The sequence below is a fragment of the Wyeomyia smithii genome, chromosome 3, assembly GCF_029784165.1.
Source record: "Wyeomyia smithii strain HCP4-BCI-WySm-NY-G18 chromosome 3, ASM2978416v1, whole genome shotgun sequence".
NCBI classification, from domain to species: Eukaryota; Metazoa; Arthropoda; class Insecta; order Diptera; family Culicidae; genus Wyeomyia; species Wyeomyia smithii.
In genome coordinates this window covers 60,170,139-60,191,517 of record NC_073696.1, presented here as the reverse complement: position 1 = coordinate 60,191,517, position 21,379 = coordinate 60,170,139, and the positions used below count along the sequence as shown (strand labels likewise).

General features: G+C 37.2%; 1 protein-coding gene across 3 annotated transcripts; it reads right to left on the bottom strand.

Moving 5' to 3' along the window:
- Positions 1-2,961: 2,961 nt before the first annotated feature.
- LOC129729927 (glutamate receptor ionotropic, delta-2-like) lies at positions 2,962-16,595 on the bottom strand. 3 transcript variants are annotated; one of them, XM_055688845.1, is made up of 8 exons: positions 16,177-16,595; positions 5,588-5,877; positions 5,169-5,525; positions 4,930-5,116; positions 4,182-4,872; positions 4,001-4,120; positions 3,593-3,947; positions 2,962-3,024 (listed from the first exon to the last, which is right to left on the bottom strand). In XM_055688845.1, the coding sequence occupies exons 2-8, from the start codon at positions 5,733-5,735 to the stop codon at positions 2,996-2,998; spliced, it is 1,887 nt and encodes a 628-aa protein (XP_055544820.1). In that variant the 5' UTR covers positions 5,736-5,877; positions 16,177-16,595; the 3' UTR covers positions 2,962-2,995. The 3 variants fall into 3 exon arrangements, with proteins under 3 accessions (XP_055544820.1, XP_055544818.1, XP_055544819.1); XM_055688843.1 differs by lacking the exon at positions 2,962-3,024 and having other exon boundaries at positions 3,440-3,947; positions 16,177-16,307; positions 16,375-16,595; XM_055688844.1 differs by lacking the exon at positions 2,962-3,024 and having other exon boundaries at positions 3,440-3,947; positions 4,013-4,120.
- Between the last annotated feature and the right edge of the window lie 4,784 nt (positions 16,596-21,379).

Here is a 21,379-nt window from a genome sequence, read left to right as displayed (position 1 = left end):
TTCTTGCTTTTTTGTTTCCATTTGCCACTTTTTCTTCTGTTTTCCTAAATCACTTTTTAACTTTTCGTTCGAAACCTCTTACTTAGTACCATTTCCATTTTCTATTTGTTTTTTTTTTCGCCTATCACGTTTTATACTCACATCTGGACGGTCATAAAGGTTTAACAAATTAATATGCAAGTTTCTTGTTAAGTTTTGTATTCTTTTGTGTTATAGTTCGTTCTTTCATTCTATTTTCATTTTCACATTTTGCTGTAAACTGTCCTATTTTCAATTTTTGTTTTTTTGTTCCCTGTTTCCCGTTCTCTCTTCCCTTTTTCTGTTCCTTTTCCTTTAGTTGTTTTCTTTTCCCAACCTCTTCCCTATTTGTCTTTTATGTTCCTGTTTGAAAATTGCCTCTTCTGTTTCGGATTCTCATAGTTCACTTTCCCATTGTTTCTTGCTGAAACTTAGCGCAGACGTTTCTATAAGCAACATTTGCTATTTAGTGCTATTGGTTGGATTTTTTGGAACACGATTCATATATGGGAAGCTTTTGGAAAATGCTGTTTTGGGAAGGTCTTGATAATTACAAATATTTCTAGGGCCAAAACAGGTTGTTTGATCGGTATGACATCTTCGGTAAAGTTGTAGATAATAATTTTGTCTTTCTAAAAAATATATACACTCTAAGGAAAAAAAATTTTTTTTGTGAAAAAAAGTCAAAATAATAATTTAAAATTTATTATCTAGAAAAGCTCATACTTTAAAAATTTTATTATTTTTTTATAAAAACTACAAAAGATCACCTAAACAATGAAACCGGTCTGATCATAGAGAAATCAAGAAAAAAAAGTTATGATATTTTGGAAAAAAATATTTTCAATTTTATTTGTCGAGGGGCATATTTTTTGGAATGACTACAATTTTGCCGAAGACACTATGTCATTCAAACAAACCGTTTTGGCTGTAGAAATAGTTTTAATTTCGCATAGAGTACTTTAAGGGAAATAAATGATATTTTTACAGTCGAAAGGATTTTTTGATTGGCATAGTGTCTCTGACAAAGTTGTTGATAATAATTTTGTCCTTCTATAAAAAATATACCCTGTGAAAAAAAAAATTTCTCGATAATCGGACCATCATTGTTTATGTAATCTTGTGTAGTTTAAAAATAAACGTTATTTTAAAAATGAGCTTGTTTTTGGAAAAATTAGCTTTTTCATATAATTAGTTTCTAATTTTTATTGCAACTTAACTTGCAATAAAAACTTGTAATTTTCTGACGCGACATCAACGCAAGAAAATACACCTATTGAATAAAAATTTGGCAAACATCAATGCTCTCAATATAGATATTTTAAAACGATTGACAAAATTTATAAACTTATGGTCAAAATTTAGTCAACGCAAACATGAGCGGACTCCAGCTCAAATATCTACACTAATCTTAAAAAAAAATAAATAAAAAATAAACAAATAAAACACAATGTCCTATGATAAAAAAACTTATTTCCACAAAAAAAAATTTTTTTTAGAATGTATATTTTTTTCGGGAAGAAAAAATCGCTATCTACAACTTTGCCGAAGACGTCATAGTGATCAAACAAACCGTTCTGGCCCTAAAAATATTTGTAATCATCAATACCTTCCCAAAATAGCATTTTACAATAGCTTCCCAAAAATGAGTCGAGTTCCAAAAAAATAATTCAAAAGTACAAAATGACATCTTTTGCCTATAGAAACGTCTATGCAAAGTTTCAGCTAAATCAAAAATGACAATTTAAAAAAATTATTAAAACTTGGACATTTTTTTTCCCACAAGGGAATCATCCTTTTCTCATTTTCATTTCGCGGTTTTTTATTTATATTTCCCGTTTTAGTTTTTCCATTTCTTTATCCCGTTTCTCTTTTTTAGTATTAGTTTTGTTTACCCTCTAATTTCTCTCTCCATGTTCTCTTTTCCATTATGCTTTTCAATGTTCTTTTTATTTTCTTTTAGTAAATGAGAAACATATTCCCTCTTCTACTTTCCTTTCCTATATATCATCTACATCTTTTCGACATTTCCTTTTCCATTTCCTTTTTTTCTCGACTTTTGCTTCCCGTTTACACTTCTAGTTGTTTTTTATTCTCTTTACCACTATCTTATTTTTGGTTTCCATTTTTCAACTATCTCTCCTTTCCTCGTTTCTCACACTCCTTTTGTATTTTTTTCAGGAATCTTTTACCAACTATCCTTTCCAGTTTTTTTGTGTGTTATTTTCATATGCCTCTCACGTCTCACCTCTCTCGTTTGGTCACTTATCAAATTTTATTCAAATAAATATGCAAGTTTCTTGTTATATTCCGTATTTCACTCTCGTATCTTTTCTATTTATTTTTACCAATTTCGTTTTTTCTCTATTTCTCACTTTAATTTGCGTTTTCCATATCATTTTTATATTTTGTTTCCTACTTTGCTGTTTCCATTTTTTTTGCTTCCTGTTTCCCGTGTTCTTTTTTTCTTCTTTCTCTTTTCCCCTTCTTTGTTACCTTCTCCGTTTTCGTTTCCCAACTCTTGTTTACTTGCTTATGCTGTTTCTATGTGAATGTTTCCTTTTCATTTCGTTTCCTCATACCACATCCTCATTTTACTTTTGCATTTCTCATTGAAATCTTTTGCCGATTTTCTATTTCTGTTTTTCTTTGTGTTTTATCATTTTATCTCACCTCGCGTCTACAGCTCTGTTTAATTTCAATTCTAATATCCCTTTTCTTTTTTATTTATTCATTTTTGTGGACAACAATGCACTACAAGAGCAGAAGAAATTTGCCCTAGAGCTAAAACTGAAAAAAATGGAAGATTATACGTTTTCAACCGTACCTGCAAATGCTGGCCCCCTAGCAAGCTTAAAATATTCTTGAGATGTTGCCTATCGCACACAGTTTTTTGAAAGCCGTTGGTTTAAAAGTTCATAGTTGAAGCTGCAGATATTTTTAGGTTTGTTCAGTTCTCAAAAGGACATTGAGTAGATTACATCGAATCTGACGTTGTTTTATGAGCTAAAATACCAAAAAATTCTTTATTCCAAAGATAGCGAGAGTAAGTGATCAAACTGAAAATCCGTGAAAACTGTGAAAAGTTTTGTACTAGCATAGTGAATAAAATTCTTACTGTTTGTTTACAAAAATTAGAAGTGGGGTGGCCTAATGCATGCGTCAAAAGACTACTCTTTCAGAGTTTCCAGGTCAAAACATTTATTTTGAGTGGCTCCAATTTGAATAAAATTTTACGCATGTGATTGTTAAGGTTTACCAAACTGCGTTTTAATTTAACAAAAGAACAGTCTAAACGCAACCATAAAGGAATCGTAGTAAAAATAAATTTGATTGTTTTTTTTTCTAGAATCTGATTAGCATCAATTTATTGAGAAAACTCTGAGGATAAGCTAAACGTTTATTTATCGTAGTTATTTATTAGCTGAGTTTTCGATTTGCTCTATGTTTGGTATTTTTCTAAAGTACAAGATTATCTCTTCTAGTTTTATTGTTATCTACAGTAAGTTGATAATTCTTATCACAACCTACTCCGTATAGTTTTGCACAGGTGTTTTCCAAAGCGTATACTTACTGAGCACAATTTCAGCAAGCAGCAAACAGACGGCCCCCAGAATTCCGAAGGCGGCAATTTCCATCGCAAATCGTGTATCAACCAAATCGAGTGGCCGAAACATTACTCCCTTGGTGCAACCTGGTTTCTCGTTTAGCATCCTCCTTACCAGCCTGGTAGCTACACCTGCTTCCAGCATTTTCATCAGGCCAATGTGGAAATGTTCACGTAGCGTGAAGTTTTGCTGTACGGAAAAATAGCCGATGCCGCTGTCGAAAAATGTCAGCTCTCTCAGGTAGCACTTTTCCACATCGTTGAATGTTCTGCTGATCTGTTGGTACAATGTTGAGGTAAAGCCATGATATGCGAATAATTCCTGCAAATAAGGAAATGAACAACGCTTAACAGACGGTTACAAGCTTCTGCTACAGGATTGGTAACTGTTTGTAACTTTCGAACGCCCTGTTCTGTGTCGTACGCATTCAGGGTATCAGCATTTTGGTTTGTGATCCGTTTGTATAGTTTTATTCCGACAGGGTCGGTGGCTTTCTGAAACGAAAAAAGTCATTGATCCGATACTGGCTTTTGCATGTCTACTGAATTTATTAACTGAAAAGTAGAACCGGTTGTAGGGCTGTCCATCTGTTCCAAGCTCGAGGCGTGATTCCACAAGATCCCGTAATGAATTGATTCGCTCGGATGGTGCCTGAATTAGGGAAATTATCTTTGCCGAGAAGCTAACTTCAATAAACATCAGTCCTGCCAGACTAACAAAAATCATTATTTTTTGGGCTGAAGATTTGGGCTCTAGTAGAGAACCCTGTTGCGTTGCTACTGGGATTATGTCGTACGCTGCATTCAGCATTTCTAAGTATCGATTTCTGATCGAGTTTTTTCTTCTAAGCATAAGTACTCCATGAACCACAGCAAAGACTGTCGCTGTTATAGCAACCAGCGCTAGCGTACACATCCAAACACTGAAATCGAATGGCATCTGAAAGATGTTACTCGTTTCCGAAAGGTTAGGTGCCTTGAAGATAAATTTTATTCTCAATGGAATTGGCATTTTCAAATAGTCAATCTTCAACAGGCGATTCTGCGTGATGAGCATCATTGACCCTGCGGCTTCGGAATGACGATAGATCAAATCACCGGACATTCCATTCCATACACCGGTAGTGTGATCCGGGTAACCCCAAGTTGTTACAAATCGTTTTTCCATTGTTGCATTCAGATAGTAAGTGAATAAAGTGTCAAGTAATAAATATGCTGTTCTAGGTATTGAATCGACTTCGTTGTTCCTGGTAAAAGCAATAAAAGTTTTGCATAAAAACTCATTGAGAATAGAAATGACTTACTCAAAGTCTCCAAAATGACTTAACGTATAGTTAGTTGTGTAAACGAGACTGGTTTTTATGGGTAACATTTGCAGATTTCGCCTTCTCATTACAACTGACTGCGTCCAACGTTTGTCCTCGATTATTCCGTTTCGCCAAACTCCAACCACGCTGCTATTCAAGTTCATCATGACCGATCTTCTGTAGACTGCAGACGAATTTTTCTATCAAAATGAATTACCAATCACTTATTAAATTACCATCTTTTATGACTGTTTCCCCCCTTTCCACAGAAAAATAATACACTTCACTAAGTCCTGTCACCGGCAATCCTGCTACTGATCGGAATATGACATCCTCTTGCTCATCCCCTCCGTTGGTTTTTTTCTCGTAGCCATTTTCGTTCCAAAGGACCCACCTAATTTTGTTATAAATTCTATACTGTGCTTCGGCCAAAAACTTGTCACTTCCCGGGCAGCTTATATCGATAACGGCCAGATGTTGATGCGGCTCTGGTGTGTCTAAAATCGCAATATTTTCCACCGCGACACTCTTCAGTTGAACGAAGTGAACTTGGGACGCTTGAAGCATTTTTCGGAGAAATTTGAAGCTTTTATCTGTAAGCTTACAATATTACCAAAATCCGTTTGATCTAACATATGACATATTGTAATATAACCTTCGTCCCAGCACACGAAAAGAGCTAACTTCACTGGCACTTTAAGAAACAACATTAAATCGCTAAGCAGTTCAGTGGATGCCGCGTTGGTTGGGAAAAACACTAGCGGGTAGCAAAGTAGTAAAATCCACACTCGAGTAATAAACATTTCGAAGCCAGTAAGCTCAGAAACCACGAATGGTCTACAGTTGATTTGAGTCGAAGGTTGAGCCGATGCTGTTTATAAACTGAATCAAATGGTTCAATTTACCATTGAGAGGTATCATTTTGCACATTAATTGGATAATACTCTACAATTGTAAAAAAAAAGAAAATTATTGGTTACTACTGCACTGTTGTACTACATAATGGGATACTCATTTATTGATGCATGGTGCAATTGAAATTGGATTGGAATTAGAATTGGTACGGTTTAGTATTTTGGATTGGAGTTGAAATAATAGTTGAGTTCTGGTTGGCTAAGATTAAGATTTGGGGCTTGGGTTAAGATTGGGTCTAGGACTGCGCAATCAGGATTCGCCTTAAGATTTGGACTGCTATTGTCATTAAGATTAGAACAGGAATATATTTAATAAATACCCAGCCTTTAACGGAGCCTGTGGAGTACCAGGGCACCCTTCACAGTAATTAGCCCTTACTGCATCACGCGGGTCACTGATGCAGCGGACTCTCCTTTACCCAGCGACTCGTGGGAATTTTATGAACGACTTCAATTCAGAAAATTCGGCCACCGGCAGCCTTTCTTTGTCGGAGCGCAGTCCTATAAAAACAAACGCACCGGGCGGAACGGAGGAGATGGAGCATGAGGACGACTTAAACCTCGACAGCGAATCGCTGGACAATCGCTGGAAGGACCCTCTAATTCATCCCTAATCCTACGTTCTTCACAAGGGAATGACGAAAGTCAAATGGACTTACTTCCCGGTCCAAGACAAGGCCCGATGACGAAGGGAAACCCGAATCATCGGCACCCATTATCCAGCGACTTTTTGACGCACAAAGGCAGCGACTGAGCAAAAATCTTCGCTCCGGTCTCTCGTACGAAGAAGCCAGGATAACTGGAGTTGAATCCTCAAATTTCTGGAAATAATCAAAGATAAATTGCTATACAGACGATCCCTTCCATTCTGATCATTTGCCGTTTTACAACCTTACCACAACGCCACGAAGTTTCTATTGCGCCCTAGTTGCTGTTACGATGCATCTTCGTAGCTGAAATTTTACCATGCAGCATCAATGAGTACGAGTAATCCGTAACCTGTGCACAGCAATCGGGGCCCGCCACAAAAGATAATCAGCAAGAATGTCGCAGTGGCAGTTCAGTACCCAGTACCCTTCAGTAAGGCTGTGCGAGATTTCGAATGATTTCGTATAATTTCGCAAAACTCGAAATTTCCCGAAATTTCGCGAAATTTCGGTTTCGCGAAATTGCCGAAAAATTTCGTTGAATTTCGCTAAATTCCGCCTAAAATTTCGCGAAATTAAAGTTCCAATTTCGACGATTACGAAATTTCGCGAAATTTCGGACCAAATTTCCGATGCACATTATTACATTATTTTGGTTTGTGCTCATTGCGACTATAAATTAAATTGAATATATCTCAACAGATATCTGGTATACTAAGTCAGTTATAGAAGAATAAACTCTCAGCCGGTAATTTTTGTTTTTAAAGACAAAACCGTAACATCATGCGGGAGGTATTTTTTATTCACGCAGAGCATAAAATTCATGTCATCACTGAAGTCAAATTCGAGGAATATGAAGCCGTCCAAATGCGCTACAAGGTATCTAGTAATTTGTTTGTAGGAATAAATTTTACGCATCTTTTACGTACATCAAAATGTGGTTATATTTGCAGCCCACAAGGTTAAAGAGGTCACTTTTTGTCTTTCGTTTAGGAGGGCATAGCAATTTCTGTCAAAACTAAAGCTCTGAAGCTCTATCTTACAGGCCAAATGTTCTATGCTACTCGACTTGTAAAAATTTTCAAGCGTTTTTTCGGATTTCTCTGTGTTAGAGGACTCCTCTTCGCACACCGTAGTGTATTTAAATGTGTTTTATCAGATAGTTCATTGCTATCACTAGGCTGACCAGATATCATGCCTTATAGTGTGCAGACAGAGTGATCGATGTGTTAAGCAGAAAAAGTTGTAATTGCCTGAATTTTTAGTATTGTTTCAAAACACTCTGACTTCAAAGTCAGCATAAGTTTCAAAATTGCCAGGTACCTTATCAAAAATATTTTAAACGTGTTATCAAAAGAGTATACTTGATCAATGAATGAATAAAAAGTAAATGGTTCGCTATTGTTGAACACATAATTGAGAAATGTTACTCTTGTTTAGGGGACACACAATTTTACAATGTCAAAAACAAGTTCAGATTATGGCATAGAAGTGATTCTGACTTTGCACTTGACGTATATACAAGGTAGAAGAAAAGAAAGGTTAGAAAGAACGAGAAATAAGAGAACGAGGATGATTTCGAATAACTTGATTGAGTAAAGAGAAAACTATTTGTTTTTGCATTACAACATTCCATTCTAACTGTTGATTGGTTGAAAGAAAAATAATTTTTGGTTTGTTTCAAAGGGGCCGTTCCCAAACACGTAGTCATATATAGGGAGACGGGGGGTGGCTTATCAAAAGACCACGAAAAATCCCCCCGCGTGCGGGTTAACGAATAGACCACGTAGTCTTTTTTCTGACTTATAATTTATTATTGCCACTAAGTCAAGTCGAAGCTTTCGCAATTTTTTAATTAATATATTTATTTGACACGACTAATTAATAAGTGTCACGGAAAGTTTGAGAGTTGTCAGCAATTAACTGTAATCAAATTTTTGAAACATATTTCAAATTTATCCGAACGAAGAAAATTTTTTTTTGTTTTAAACAGGCTTTGCCTTATATGTCATTTACTTCTTTAGAATAATAGTTCTATTTTGCAATGCGTCGGGATTTATGTTATTTTTCCTGAAAGTATATTTCAATACTCAACGACCGGTAAAAAAATCAACGTTTTGGTCTTAAAAACAATATATAAGACCTGGATGTTCGTGAACTGAAGGAAGAAAGAAAGATGTTTATGTTTTGTTCGACATTCAAAAACTTTGTAATTTATTTCAAGGGAAATACGGCTTTTTCAGTCTTAGGGGTGTATCAAAACGCTACTAGGTTTTATGTCCGACGTTTCGGCCTTTGAACTTGGCCTTCCTAAGGGGATCTACAAGTTTATTAAAAACATTTTATAAAAATAGTACATTTTTTTTTTCTTCAAAAACTCTGACATTGTTTTTTTCAAAAAACTTACATATAGTTGTACCGTTTTTCGTACAAAGCTTTACGATAGGTTGTCATAGCTGTCTATAGGATCTCTTTCAAAGTTCCTATATTGAAACGTTAGAGTTAGTTTGAGCTTTACTGCCGCTCATGGCAAGTCCGTCCCAATTGCATTTTTATCAATTTTGAGTTTATTTATGGAATCAATTCCTTTTTATATCTACTTTCGATAAAACAAATATTTTTGAATACTTTGTTCTGAGGAACTATGAAAAAAATAGCAAGTTGGTTTGTCCCATAGCAAAAGTGATCGCTAGTCGGTCCCATTGAAAAAATCTTCGCAATTTAACCCCACAGCCAATAATGATTATGAAAAATGTGATATTTACCAAAACTAATGGTCTTCAGGTTTAGAATTGGATGTACCAAGTGATATTCGATAGGAGGTTTGATTAAATTTTACGCGTTCTACATCGTGTGGCTCTAGCTGATAGTACAATGTTTTCTTCAAGACAAAGTTTCCACCAGTAGCTTCTTTCAGCTGTTGTTTGTTGACAGTGAACGCTTTAGGTGTGTCACTGTATTGTTAGTTGAAGCATTCTTGAGTAAATACTACTCTTCGTATTTTATCCGTATTTTATGTAACGACGTGCTTAAGAATTGTTCAATTATTGTCGTGAATTTCGTTTTGAAGAATTTGTCAGTCATATTAAAAACTTCGGTACGCTACTTAGCTGTTTTTTAACGGAGCAAACATTTTCCTAAGCTATAGGTATTCTTTCATATTTGTTTCCACTGCTACGTGAAAGCTGTCCGCCGTCACGAACGTGTGTCCGCTCTCAGGAAAATTTAGAACAAGTTCCTACACCTAAACTGACTTTGAATTTATCAGTATGTAAAAACAAAATCTAATTTTATTTTGAGCGGCGCAGTTGGTAGGTATATTGTGTTATGCTTCTCACAAAAAACTTGTTTAATAAAGCACGAAAGAAGGTCATTTATGAATTGACCAGCGATAGATTCATTCCAAACGCACGGTATAGCACCGCCATCGATTTGCAGTAGTTTGTTTTTCATCACCGGTCGTAGCTGGCTATGGGACTGACTTGCTATCATTCTGGCTACGTACCGTAAAAGTAATCGCATGTGAGTCCCAGCTTATGATTTTCAACAAATTTTAATCAAATTTCGGTGTTCATGCAAGTTTTATGATGCAAAAGTGTTAGATTGTCATTGCAGTACTAAATTCTGTTGATGGTATTGATTGAAAAAGCATTTGAGTGCAAAATTTCACCTAAAGCGTTACGATTTTCAATTGCTGTTTTCTCGTCAGCACCAAAACGCAAATGGGACGGACTTGCTATGAGCGGCAGTTTAGAGATTACCTACAAACTTTTACCACATCACAAAGCACGATGCGTTGGTGGATTCAATTTCTTTTTCTCGGGCTTTTTATCGCATCACTTCCCTACGTCCCAGGTTTAAGTAATGCTATCGTCAGGTGCCTAAAAGATGATTACCCGTTGATCACTATGGGGCCGTGTCGACTGGTGTGCCCCAAGGTAGTAACTTGGGGCCAATTCTTTTTCTGCTGTTTATTAATGACCTGGCCAAGTTAGAGCTGCATGGAAAGTTACGTCTCTTTGCTGACGACACGTCAGTCTTCTATCAAGAAACAGAATGCACTGCTATCCAGCTTCAAACTAATTTGATGTCAATGAATCTATCGAAAACCAAGTATATGCTCATTCACTCGTTCCGCAGAAAACTCCCGGCTCGCGAGCCAATTGAAATCGCCAATCGTGTCATCGAAGAAGTATTTGAATACCCATTTCTCGGCCTAACGCTAGACAATAGAATGAACTGGAAGGCCAATCTTGAGTCTCTCAAGCGAAAGCTAACATCACTCTGTGGTATATTAAGGAAGGTTTCATCATTTTTGCCTTTGGCGACTATGAAAACACTATACTTCTCACTAATCCATTCTCGGCTCCAGTACCTAGTTGCAACGTGGGGACTGGCTTGCAAATCTTCTTTGAGAGAGCTACAGGTGATACAAAACAGAAGCTTGAAAGCCGTGTTCCGGAAACCTCATCTGTATCCCACTCATCTACTATACGAAGATCCCAGGGACTCAACCCTACCAATCCGTGTACCCCAGGAGTATCAAATGTTGATCCACTTGCGAAATAACATCAATTCAACCGTCCTTGTCACAAGAAGAATGCACGAAAACCGCTCAAGCAGACAAACTGGTCACCTGTATTTGCCACGATTCAACACGGAATACGGTCGCAAAAAATGTCGTACATTGGTAGCAAACTGTTTAACGACCTCCCCCCATCATGTAAAAATGCCCAAACAACATATATCTTCAAGCGTCGTTTGCGAGCTATCATGAAAACGAAAATACCACAGTATCTAGCCCAATTCTGGATTACACCCGAATACCACAAAACACTACTCACCAATGCCTCTGCCGTACGCCGTAACCAGAGCAACGCCATCAACGCGCGAACCACCAGCACCACCCCACAATTGTCGACAAGTATCATCACCAGCTTCAACTTATAGTTAACAACATCGTATCACACTTCCTTAAAAGAGCAGATGCTCACTGGAAGTGCAAACTTGTTCTAGCGATTCAAGTGTAAAAAATATATCGAAAATAAATTAAATTAAAATTAAATTAAAAGGTTTCACTTATTATCAACTAAATATTTTTCTAGATGATTTCTAGATGAGTATACAATTTACCATAACTATAAGCGAGAAATTTATCGTAGATGATCAATTTGCTTAAACAAATTTTATTTATTTTGATACTCAACAACAAATTAAAAATCATTTTGAATATACTCAACAGAAAAGCGTATTTTAAATTACTTTCAGGTAAGGAAATTATTATATTTGTTAAAGACAATGAAATATTATCAATAATTAAACAACCATTATCTGTTTGTTATTTTGGTTTTGAGAAAATGATATTACTGAAAATTCTATTTACAATTTGCGCAATATCTAATAATCAGTTTTCTTGAACCTTCATTTTTTTCATAAATTTTTCATACTTTATTGTACATATATTTGCAGAATAAGATCACAAAACAAAAGACCACGAAAGACCACGGAGGAGAAGGGGGGTATGAAAGGGATCAAAATATGACCACGTAGTTTAGGAATGGTCCCGAATGCATTTTATTATTTTGGGTGTCGCAGAAACTCACAGGGCATATTTTTTTAGGACAAAATTATTTTCTACAACCTTACCAGAGACACTAGTTATGCCAGTCAAACAAACCGATTTAGCTGAAAAAATAATTTTAATCTCCAATTGGACACTCTGTGGGTAATTAAAATATTTTTATAATCGAAACAGTTGGTTTGATTGGCACAGTGCCTTTGGCAAAGTTATAGATAATAATATTGTCCTTCCAAAAATAAACATGTTGTAAATTTTTCTTAAATTTAATTTTTCTTTGATTTCTTTATCGCTTCGGTATTTTTTTTTGTAATTTTTACACAAAAAAAGATTTTTGAAAAATAAGCTTTTTTATGTTAATTTTAATGTTTCTTTTACATTAAAAAAATCAATTTTTCAGAGTTTTTTTTATCGGAAAGATAAAATTACTGTCTAAAACTTTTCCAGAGACGTCACACTGATCAAAAAACTTTTGGCTCTGAAAATATTTATAATCACAATAACCCTCCCAAAATAGCATTTTAACTAGCTTCTCAGCCTATAGAAACGTTTATGCAAAGTTTAGGCCAAATCTAAAATGACAAAAAATATTGAAACTGAGACATTTTTTGTGGAACTGCTCAGTCAAAAAGTAATTTTAAGTTATATTAAAATATGTGCAAAAATATTGAAAACTTCAAAGTTTACAGAATAGTTAACTTAAATTTTATTTTCCTCGATTTGATAAAAATGTCACTTAGTCTAGTCTGACTAAACGGTGTTAAAAAAAATTCAATAACACTGGTCGACAAAAGCGAAAAAAAAGTTGCCCTCCAAAGGTTTTACAGCTTTTCAACCATTCCTGTGAATTTTGCTGCTTTTAGAGAATGCAGAAATGCATCAGAAGGCCGCCGAGGAATTGCTTATCGGATTCGTCGCTTTTACGTTTGCATAGGGAACAACTCTTTGGAAAAGTTATCTTTGCTAGGGACACCAAAACTCACAGGAATGGTTGAAAACCTACCTACCATCTCTCATTTTTTCCAGTTCGAGCTCTAGGACAAAACTTGGATTTTGAATGATGAAAGTGCTATGAAAGAAGGATTACTATTTTAAACATAGTTGCATTCAAACCAAAAGAATCAGTTCAGAAGTTCATTAAATTATTATTTACAAAGACATTTCGAGTTTGACCTTTATATCATTTGTATCTATCGCGCTACTATTACCTGCAATATAATCTGTATAAATGAATGCATCAAGATTTTAGTTTTTAACATTTTTGATTTTCTCGTCATTGTCGGTTTATCGATAACTGAATACCTACGTTACTCTTCGTCGACCAGGTAAGCACCTTGCGATCAGCTGTTGAAGGGTACTTCGTTAGCGTACGCTCCAACGTTACAAATCATTGTAATGCTATGTTTCAGAAACATTTATTTTATTTTTCGAAATTTCGCGAAATTTAGAGACCAATTTCGTTTCGTCTCGAGAACTCGAAATCCACCTTGATTTCGTTTCGACTAATTTGGCGAAATCGAAATTAAGGGTTAATTTCGTTTCGTTTCGTTTCGACACCAGAAAAGCCAGTTTCGCACACCCCTACCCTTCAGGCATACAGAGAAACAAGGAATGAAACAAGATTGCGATAGCCAGTGGCTTTGGGGCTGGTATTGGAATCGGGATAGGGAATAGTATTAACTCATTTCCCATTCACTTGACAACTCGACAATAATTATAGTTTAAGTTTTGAACGATGAATCTGTTAAATACAGTCAGAGAACACATCTAAATTTCATATAAAATACAGGTTGTGCCAGTTGGGCATGTCGTTGATGAGTAATAAGTTTTTGAAGATAATTTTTCGAGAAAAACATTGATTTCTATCCGAGGGGATAGGCTTACCATCATGACTGGGATCGACATTAGGATGAGGATTGGGATTAGTATAGGGATTCAAATTATGATTGGGATTGGAAATTGGAGTGGGATTGATAATTGGGATTGGAAAGGAAATTAAGATTAGGATTGGAGCCAGTGGAGCTTCGTAGCCGCGGTGTTACAGAGTCCACTTTGACAAGCGGGTGGTCAAGAGTTCGAACCTTATTATTATTATTATTTGTCGCTTGGTTGTTGAAGGACTTTAGCATTCTTCTTCAGAGAACTGTTATCATGGCGTGGAGTCCTTTCTAGAAAGAAAATGAGTCTCTCTTACAATAAACATGGCTAGAGAGTTGGGATCTCTCCAGGGAATTGTAATTGGTGATATTGGTAGGAGCGAATGAGAAATGCTGGGTATAATAAAGCAATGAGCTTGAAATGAGAGGGTAGAAACTAACACACAAGTATAGAAATGATGAGCATTTCACTCATTTGCATTAGTTATACTGCCGATAATATGAAGCACGGACTACAGCAAACAACTGGGTAAAATCACGATAGATTAAAGGTTTCTAGTGATGAGTCCTTACAAGAAAAAAAAAACTTGGGATAAAGAATTAGATTGGGATTGGAACAGAGATTGGTTTAGGGATTGGGAAGTAAATTAGAATTGGGATTAAGAAATGGATTGAGATAGCGATAGGAATCGAGATGAGATTGCATTTGGATAGAAGCTAAGATTGATATTGATATTGATTTTAGAGTCGAAATGAAGATTTAGAATGGAATTGTGCTTGATTTGGATTGAGATTAAGATTCAGATTGTGATTGTGATCAAACCTGAAATTGTGATTGAGATTGGGATTGAGAATGATATTGGTTTTGGAATTTAGATTAGAATTACATTTCGGTTTAAAATGGGGTTTGTGATTGGGATTAGAAGTAAGTTTGACTGTGTTTAAGAATTAGATTAAGATTGGGATTGAGACTGGGCTTGAGATTGGAATAGTAATTGAGACTGAGATTGGTATTTTGGCTGAGACAAGGATTTAGATTGGGATTGAAATTGGGTCTGGGATTTCAAATGTGATTGGAATTTTGAGTAGAGTTGGGTTTCGGGTTAGGATTGAGATTAGTATTTAAATTAAGATTGAATTGCGGTTACAATAAAGATTACAGTTGGGTTTGCGATTGCGAATGATTGAGTTTAAGATTTAGTTTGTTATTGGTACTGAAAATAAATAAAGATTGGAATTGAAGCAGAGCTCTAAATCGTGAAAACTACTTTAGAAGCAAACATTTGTTCAACAATCGTTATTCTAGCTAAACTTTACTCATCCTTATAATTCCTCAATCAAATATAAAATCCGTCCTTGTTTTCTTACTCCTAAGTTTCTGAGTTGCTTGGAGCATTTACGACCAAATATTCTTCAAAAAGTCATATTTCAAAACTCGCAGATTTTTTACTTGTCATAAATATTAATGCGGGAGCACATGCTATCCAGATTATTAGACGCGTCAAAATTCCATGTGCCACCTAACAGTCAAAATATGTATCTACTGTATAGCGTAAGCTCTACTCGAGACACGTGAGCTTCCGCCAACAGACAGCATCATTGTGCATTCGTTGGCAACATGAAACCACGGATTTTTCTTCACTTTCTTCAGTCAACTTGCCAACCATTGAATAGCAAAAAGCAGTGACTTCCAACAAACGCGAATACAAAACAACAACCACAGTGCGACCCTATATTCGTCATCTGTTCTGAGATGTCAATATGTTCTATTCGGGGGAAAAAGTTTCTCGCAGCTGCTTCTGCTGCCAGTGACTCGCCCTCTGGCCCGTTCACTGCATCCAGCCCCGCAGCTGTACGCGACCGTGAATAAAATATTCCGTTTCTTTCGACACTGGAATGAATTTTTGATTTTGTTTCGCGTCAGCGCGAAGGTGGCATAAGAAATCAGCGGGTCTTTTTTCGCAGATTTGGAAAAGTTTTGATTTTTTTTACATTGTATATTGGAATGGAATCGCAAACTGCCCAAATCTGACAATGCTTTTGCTTCGTTTTCATTCTTTTATAATCGTCATAGTCAACGAGTTAGTTGTGAAGTTTTGTTTCTGATTATATTATTTTTCTTAATGGTAGACTACAAAGCAATTTATTCTTTATTCTGGTGATGGTATTTGGTATTTTGATTTTGTAACTTGACTTTTATTTTCTTTTTCCGCTAGTTGTATACTTACATTTTTCATCTGATTTCAATTTACATTTCTGCACTGAATGCGGGCTACTGGTTTTCAACATTGAGTGAAATTAAATTTTAAATCGTTCGGACTGTCCTGGTTTCCTGATTTCCAAAAAGGAAGTACACCTACTGAAGGGTGAAAATATAAGAACGATTACTTGAAAAAATCGTTCGCAGGTTGGTTCCTCGGTGCTACCGTTACTGTTCGAGACGGCAAAGAAACGTTGCTGATGGTGTGAAAAATTTGCCCTTGCCGAGGTAATTGCCTTGTAGATGAACAAGAAGAATAGACTTTTTTCCATGTGCCCCACTCGAAACGATGCAGAAAAGCTTTCCCCAATTACAAATGCAAGTACTTTTCTGCGCACTTATCACGTTGTGTATCTTTTCCGTTTGCCGAGCAGTCTTGCAAGAGGATGGACGATTCTGCTCCTACTGGTTTTGCACTTCGTTCCACAATTTTGCAGCGGCAAAGAGTTCCAGGCTGTTGTAATTATTCTGTTTATTCAGATGTTAACTTTTGCACTCGAGCAGTAGCAGTAACAGTAACAGCAGCGGAAGCTTCGGGTTATCTGTATTCCCTGACGGGCTGCTTGCTGTTTTCTGATGAGAGGGCAAAGTGTGTAATTGTTTCATTCAATGTGTTTGGAAGTCTACACTGGTCTGGCCGGGGTAGGTACTGGCTAGGAAAAGTAGGGGAGAACCGTACAAGACGCACCAGTTGGGTAAGATGGCCCATGCTATTAATTCCCCAAAATTCTTACACATGTGGCTTTTTATAACGAAATTCTTCGCTTTTCTCATAAAAACCAAGCTTCTCTACAGTTCTCATATAAAAAAGTATGCCATAATGACTAAAATACTTAAAAAACTGTGCAATTGGCTGTGGCTCTTTCTAACATGTAATTATTCATGAAATTTATTTAAGCTTTTATGATTAACTGACTTGTAAATAATACAAAAAACTGTGGTTCCCCTAACCTTTACACTTTTGGAGTTTATAATACTATGAGTATTTTCAATTATTTCACTAAGTTTCGTCAACTTTTACCTTAAAACAATCAAAATTGAAATTGGGGCAGAATGCACTATGGAGAGCTTGCAGAAGATTGCTTGACAACTTAAAGCATGTTCCATTATTTTTGATTTTACTTTCGAGACTTCAAGCGCTTCTCACTTCGCGTGCTGATTTCTGCTAGTGGCACATTAGCCACCTCCTTTGGAGCATACTGACCTTTGTTGTGGTGCGTTTTGGTCACGGGCTTGTTTGGCGGCAATGGTAATTTTTACCAAAAAAGACATTGAAATCGAGTATTTTATAATAAACTTCGTCATAAACATACAATAAATAGAGTCTACAATCATCCTACACGTTCAATGTCGCTTTGAAATGATTTGAAGCGCTGTAAATCGCGAAAATGCTTAACTGGTGCGTTTTGTACAATCCTCCCCTACTTGAATATTACAATAGAGTCGAGTGGCGCTTTTTGCATTTGCTTCGTTTCGTAGCATCTCCGTGCTTCTGTTGCAATGCATAACCTCTCAAACAAAACAGAACCACAGAAGTGGAAAGCTTTACTGTTGTCGGCGTTGCTCTCCGGCGGGAAATAATGCTAATAGTTTTGCTTTTTCGACTGTCATGTTTTCAGAAGACACCTCGAGTTCACTTCCCAACAAAGTTATACTTCTTCAGTGGCAAACTGACCATAGAACAAACTCAGAGGCGGAATGTAGGTCAGAAAGCACCGAGACTGTTCTAGGAAACAGTGCTTCAGGTGAAAATCACAAAGAGCAGTAAGTTTCGTAAAATGATACCTCTGCTCCATCGGGCACTGCAGTGAGCATTGCGAGAAACCGATATTTTTCACTGCTGAAAAATCAAATGCAAAAACATTCATACCATCTTTACAGACCGACTCTCGAAACAAATCGGACATTCAGCTCAGTAAACAAAACTTATAGCGCAGAAAATTGAATGTATCTGTTTCTTGTGCTCTCATTCTAACAGAAAAACTCGAATCAACTGATCGCCGATCAGAATAAATCGACACTGAGGGGGAATGAGTTCCCTTCCCATGGTCTTGACAAATCAAATACGCTTATCGATTGTTCCAATCCAATTTTTGCTTTCCTCCCTGCTACTACGGTCCAACTTTCAATTGATCGGACTTGAGTTTAGCTCACATCGTTGTGTGGAAGTTGCTGTTCCTGTTCGGAATCATTTTCCGTACCGGAAACGCAGTACCGGTAGACCGAGAGTGGCTTGATGAATAAATTAAAACTTTTGACACACGAATGGTTGGAAAAGTTGATGCAGTTTTGGTAGTTGCCAGTTTTGAACCACAATTTACTTCGATGATGGGGATTTTGGTACTGCGGAACGGTACGCAGGACGTGTTGTGCACTTGTTTTGGCCAATAAATTTTGTTCCAATAAAAGCAAGCTATTGATTGAGGATTGATAAAGTTTTGATCTATAGAAAATCATTTTTCTAGTCGTGCGATTTGTTGCAATTTTAAATAAAAAGAGAAAGGGTTTTTTTTAACAAAAGAGGGTTTTTGAAGTAGAATACTTCTCTCAGGAAGTTCGGCTACATAGGGATGTGAAATGAAAATCTTAAACCAAAAAAAGTGAAAAATATGTCCAATTTCAAATGCTAATAAACCGGTTAGTATTCGATGGATTTCCTTCGTTCTTGCAGCAATAGATTGGAAAATCTTCTTAGATTCTTCCTAAAATAAGATAATTGTAATTTTATTATTCACACTATTGTACTATTGAAAATAGACAAGCCTTGTCAGAACGAAAAATTCGACTTCTGATTTGTCGTTATATGCTTGCTTCCCAGGCACGGTCGACAGGATCATATACCTTGCAATTGAAAACATGCTATTTGGCCTATATAAGAGCCTGTTTCAGCCGGAGCCGCTCATAATAGTTCTAGACAGCGACAACAGCAGTCGTCCTTCCTTAGCAGCAGCACTAGCCCTGTGGTTGGTTACCACGTCTCAGGAGCAGCGCGGCTTTTCTCAGCGTGTGTCGCCAGACAGCCATTATTCCCCCGTGTTGGGGCAGCATGATGATTGCCATCAGGGAATCCAGTTTCGGAAATCAAAATGCCTTTTTTAAGGCAAATAAACAAGTCATTGAAAGTTAATAATTTTTGTCAACGCAAGCAAGCATTCTGTGTTGCATCCTAGCAATTCAAATTTGTCGCACCCGTCTAATTTACTGAATGTGAAATAGCTTCCACAGTGCATGTTGTCCGTGTATCTTAATTCCACCAATGTTAGGGCAGCTCAAAGGTTGTAATTAGCAACCGATTTTGAACCGCAGCATGCTTTTTTCAAGGCAAATAAAAAAATAATTGAAGGTTAATAATTTTCTGGCATCAACACAAGCAGCCATTCTGTGCGGGATGCAATCAAATTCTGTTGTAGTTGTCTAATTTTTACTTTCACTTTATTTAGTAAACCCCCCACTGTAGGGGCAGCGCAAAGGCTGCGATCAGCATAACCGACATTGAATAATTAACTGCCCTGTTAGTACGCATTCACAAAAGCAGTTAGTTCGACTATGCAGAGCTAATATGAAGTCGATTCAATCAATCAGCATAAACAGAATTTCGTCGTCTCCCAGCTGCCAAGTTGCAACATGATGCAACACGCAACAGCGAGCAAACGAAATCACTTGATGTTACAAACCGCAATAAGATACGGGTTAAAGGGCTATTCCCACTGCTTCCGTTCCGGGACCGGGACGGGACCGGGCCGTGTCCGGGACATTCCATGCATTCACACTGCGCCGTGCTTAAACCGTGCCTGCGCTGCGCTCTGGCTACGAAAAGTTGATGTGTGTATGTGAAAGAACGTCTTCCTCTTTTTTTTATACCGCAGTTCACTCCGCGCGAAATATGTCACTACAACATACACGCATCCACCCGAGTGCCTTCCGTGCACTCTCCGGCCAACACAAAGTATCGTCGGCAACGATAGTTTTTCTCTCGCACGGCGGCAGCACGACGGCAACTCAGCGCTGCCCCGGTCTGGGCACGGCGCGTCGGTGTGAATGCGTTCATAAGAACGCATGCAATCAATCTCAAACAAGCCCGGACGACACACGGATCAGCCACGGCCCGGTCCCGGCCCGGTCCCGGAACGGAAGCAGTGGGAATAGCCCTTAAAACCGTTGCGTTTGTGAGAGCACCATCGGTGTTTATTCGCTGGATACACTATCTACTGTCTACTGAACGCAATAATCTGCTTACATGCGACACGGGGACGGGAACATTTTCTTCAACCAAGCTGCACAACACGACACAAAACATGTTATTTTGTTGCTTCAATGAAAGTGCTATCGGTCCGGCTCGACAGAATATCCACAAGAAATCATTTTTGTACAAACGTGCTACGAAACTGAGGAAAAACTTTAGAAACTGAAAAAAGAGGTGGAGCTTATCAAATGATCGCTCTGAGCCGGAATGAAGTCACACATATTTTTCAAGTTATATCATTCCACCACGTACGTAAAATAATTCATTCCTATTTTCATCCCTATATAAGAGCCAGTTTTAGTCGAAGCCGCTCATAATAGTTCTGAACAGCGACGACAGCAGTCCTCCCTCAGCAGCAGCGAGAGCGAGCAGTGGGTACCATCGATAGCGGATAGCGGCCACAACTGTGGCATGGCTGCGGATAAGCGTAGCAGTTTCAGCGGATCTCACCATCAATAGCAGCAGGGCTACAACCAATGGCGGCCACAACTGTGGCATGGCTACGGATAGCGTTGCAGTTGCTCAGCAGTTGGGCCAGCGTATAGCGGCCACAACTGTGGCATGGCTATGCATAGCGTACACAGTTCCAAAAAATGAAATTTAAAACTGACATTAATTGGAAACATACAAAGGAATCAAGCATATAAAGTGAATTACATACACAATTTTACATCGTAATTGATGCACATTACAGGATCATTTCGAAACATGTAACTTTACACGGTAAGTGATGTAAACTTACAAAGCATCTGTAAAGTTCATCGTCTAGATGAACCATGGCACACGCATGTACGAATATGTTGTGTTCATTCATGTGAATTCACATCGACAGTGCAAATTTAAATCAAGGAAGAGACGAAATAGCTTGCTGAAAATCGTGTGCTAGTGAGCTCATTCTGTGTAGGTCGTTCAAAGGTGGAAGTAATAG

Coding starts and splice junctions, on each gene's coding strand:
- LOC129729927 (XM_055688843.1), bottom strand. CDS start 5,735: ATGTTTATTACTCGAGTGTGGATTTTACTACTTTGCTACCCGCTAGTG. Junction 5,526..5,587: donor TTTCGTGTGCTGGGACGAAG/GTTATATTACAA, acceptor GTAAGCTTACAG/ATAAAAGCTTCAAATTTCTC. Junction 5,117..5,168: donor GGAAACAGTCATAAAAGATG/GTAATTTAATAA, acceptor ATTCGTCTGCAG/TCTACAGAAGATCGGTCATG.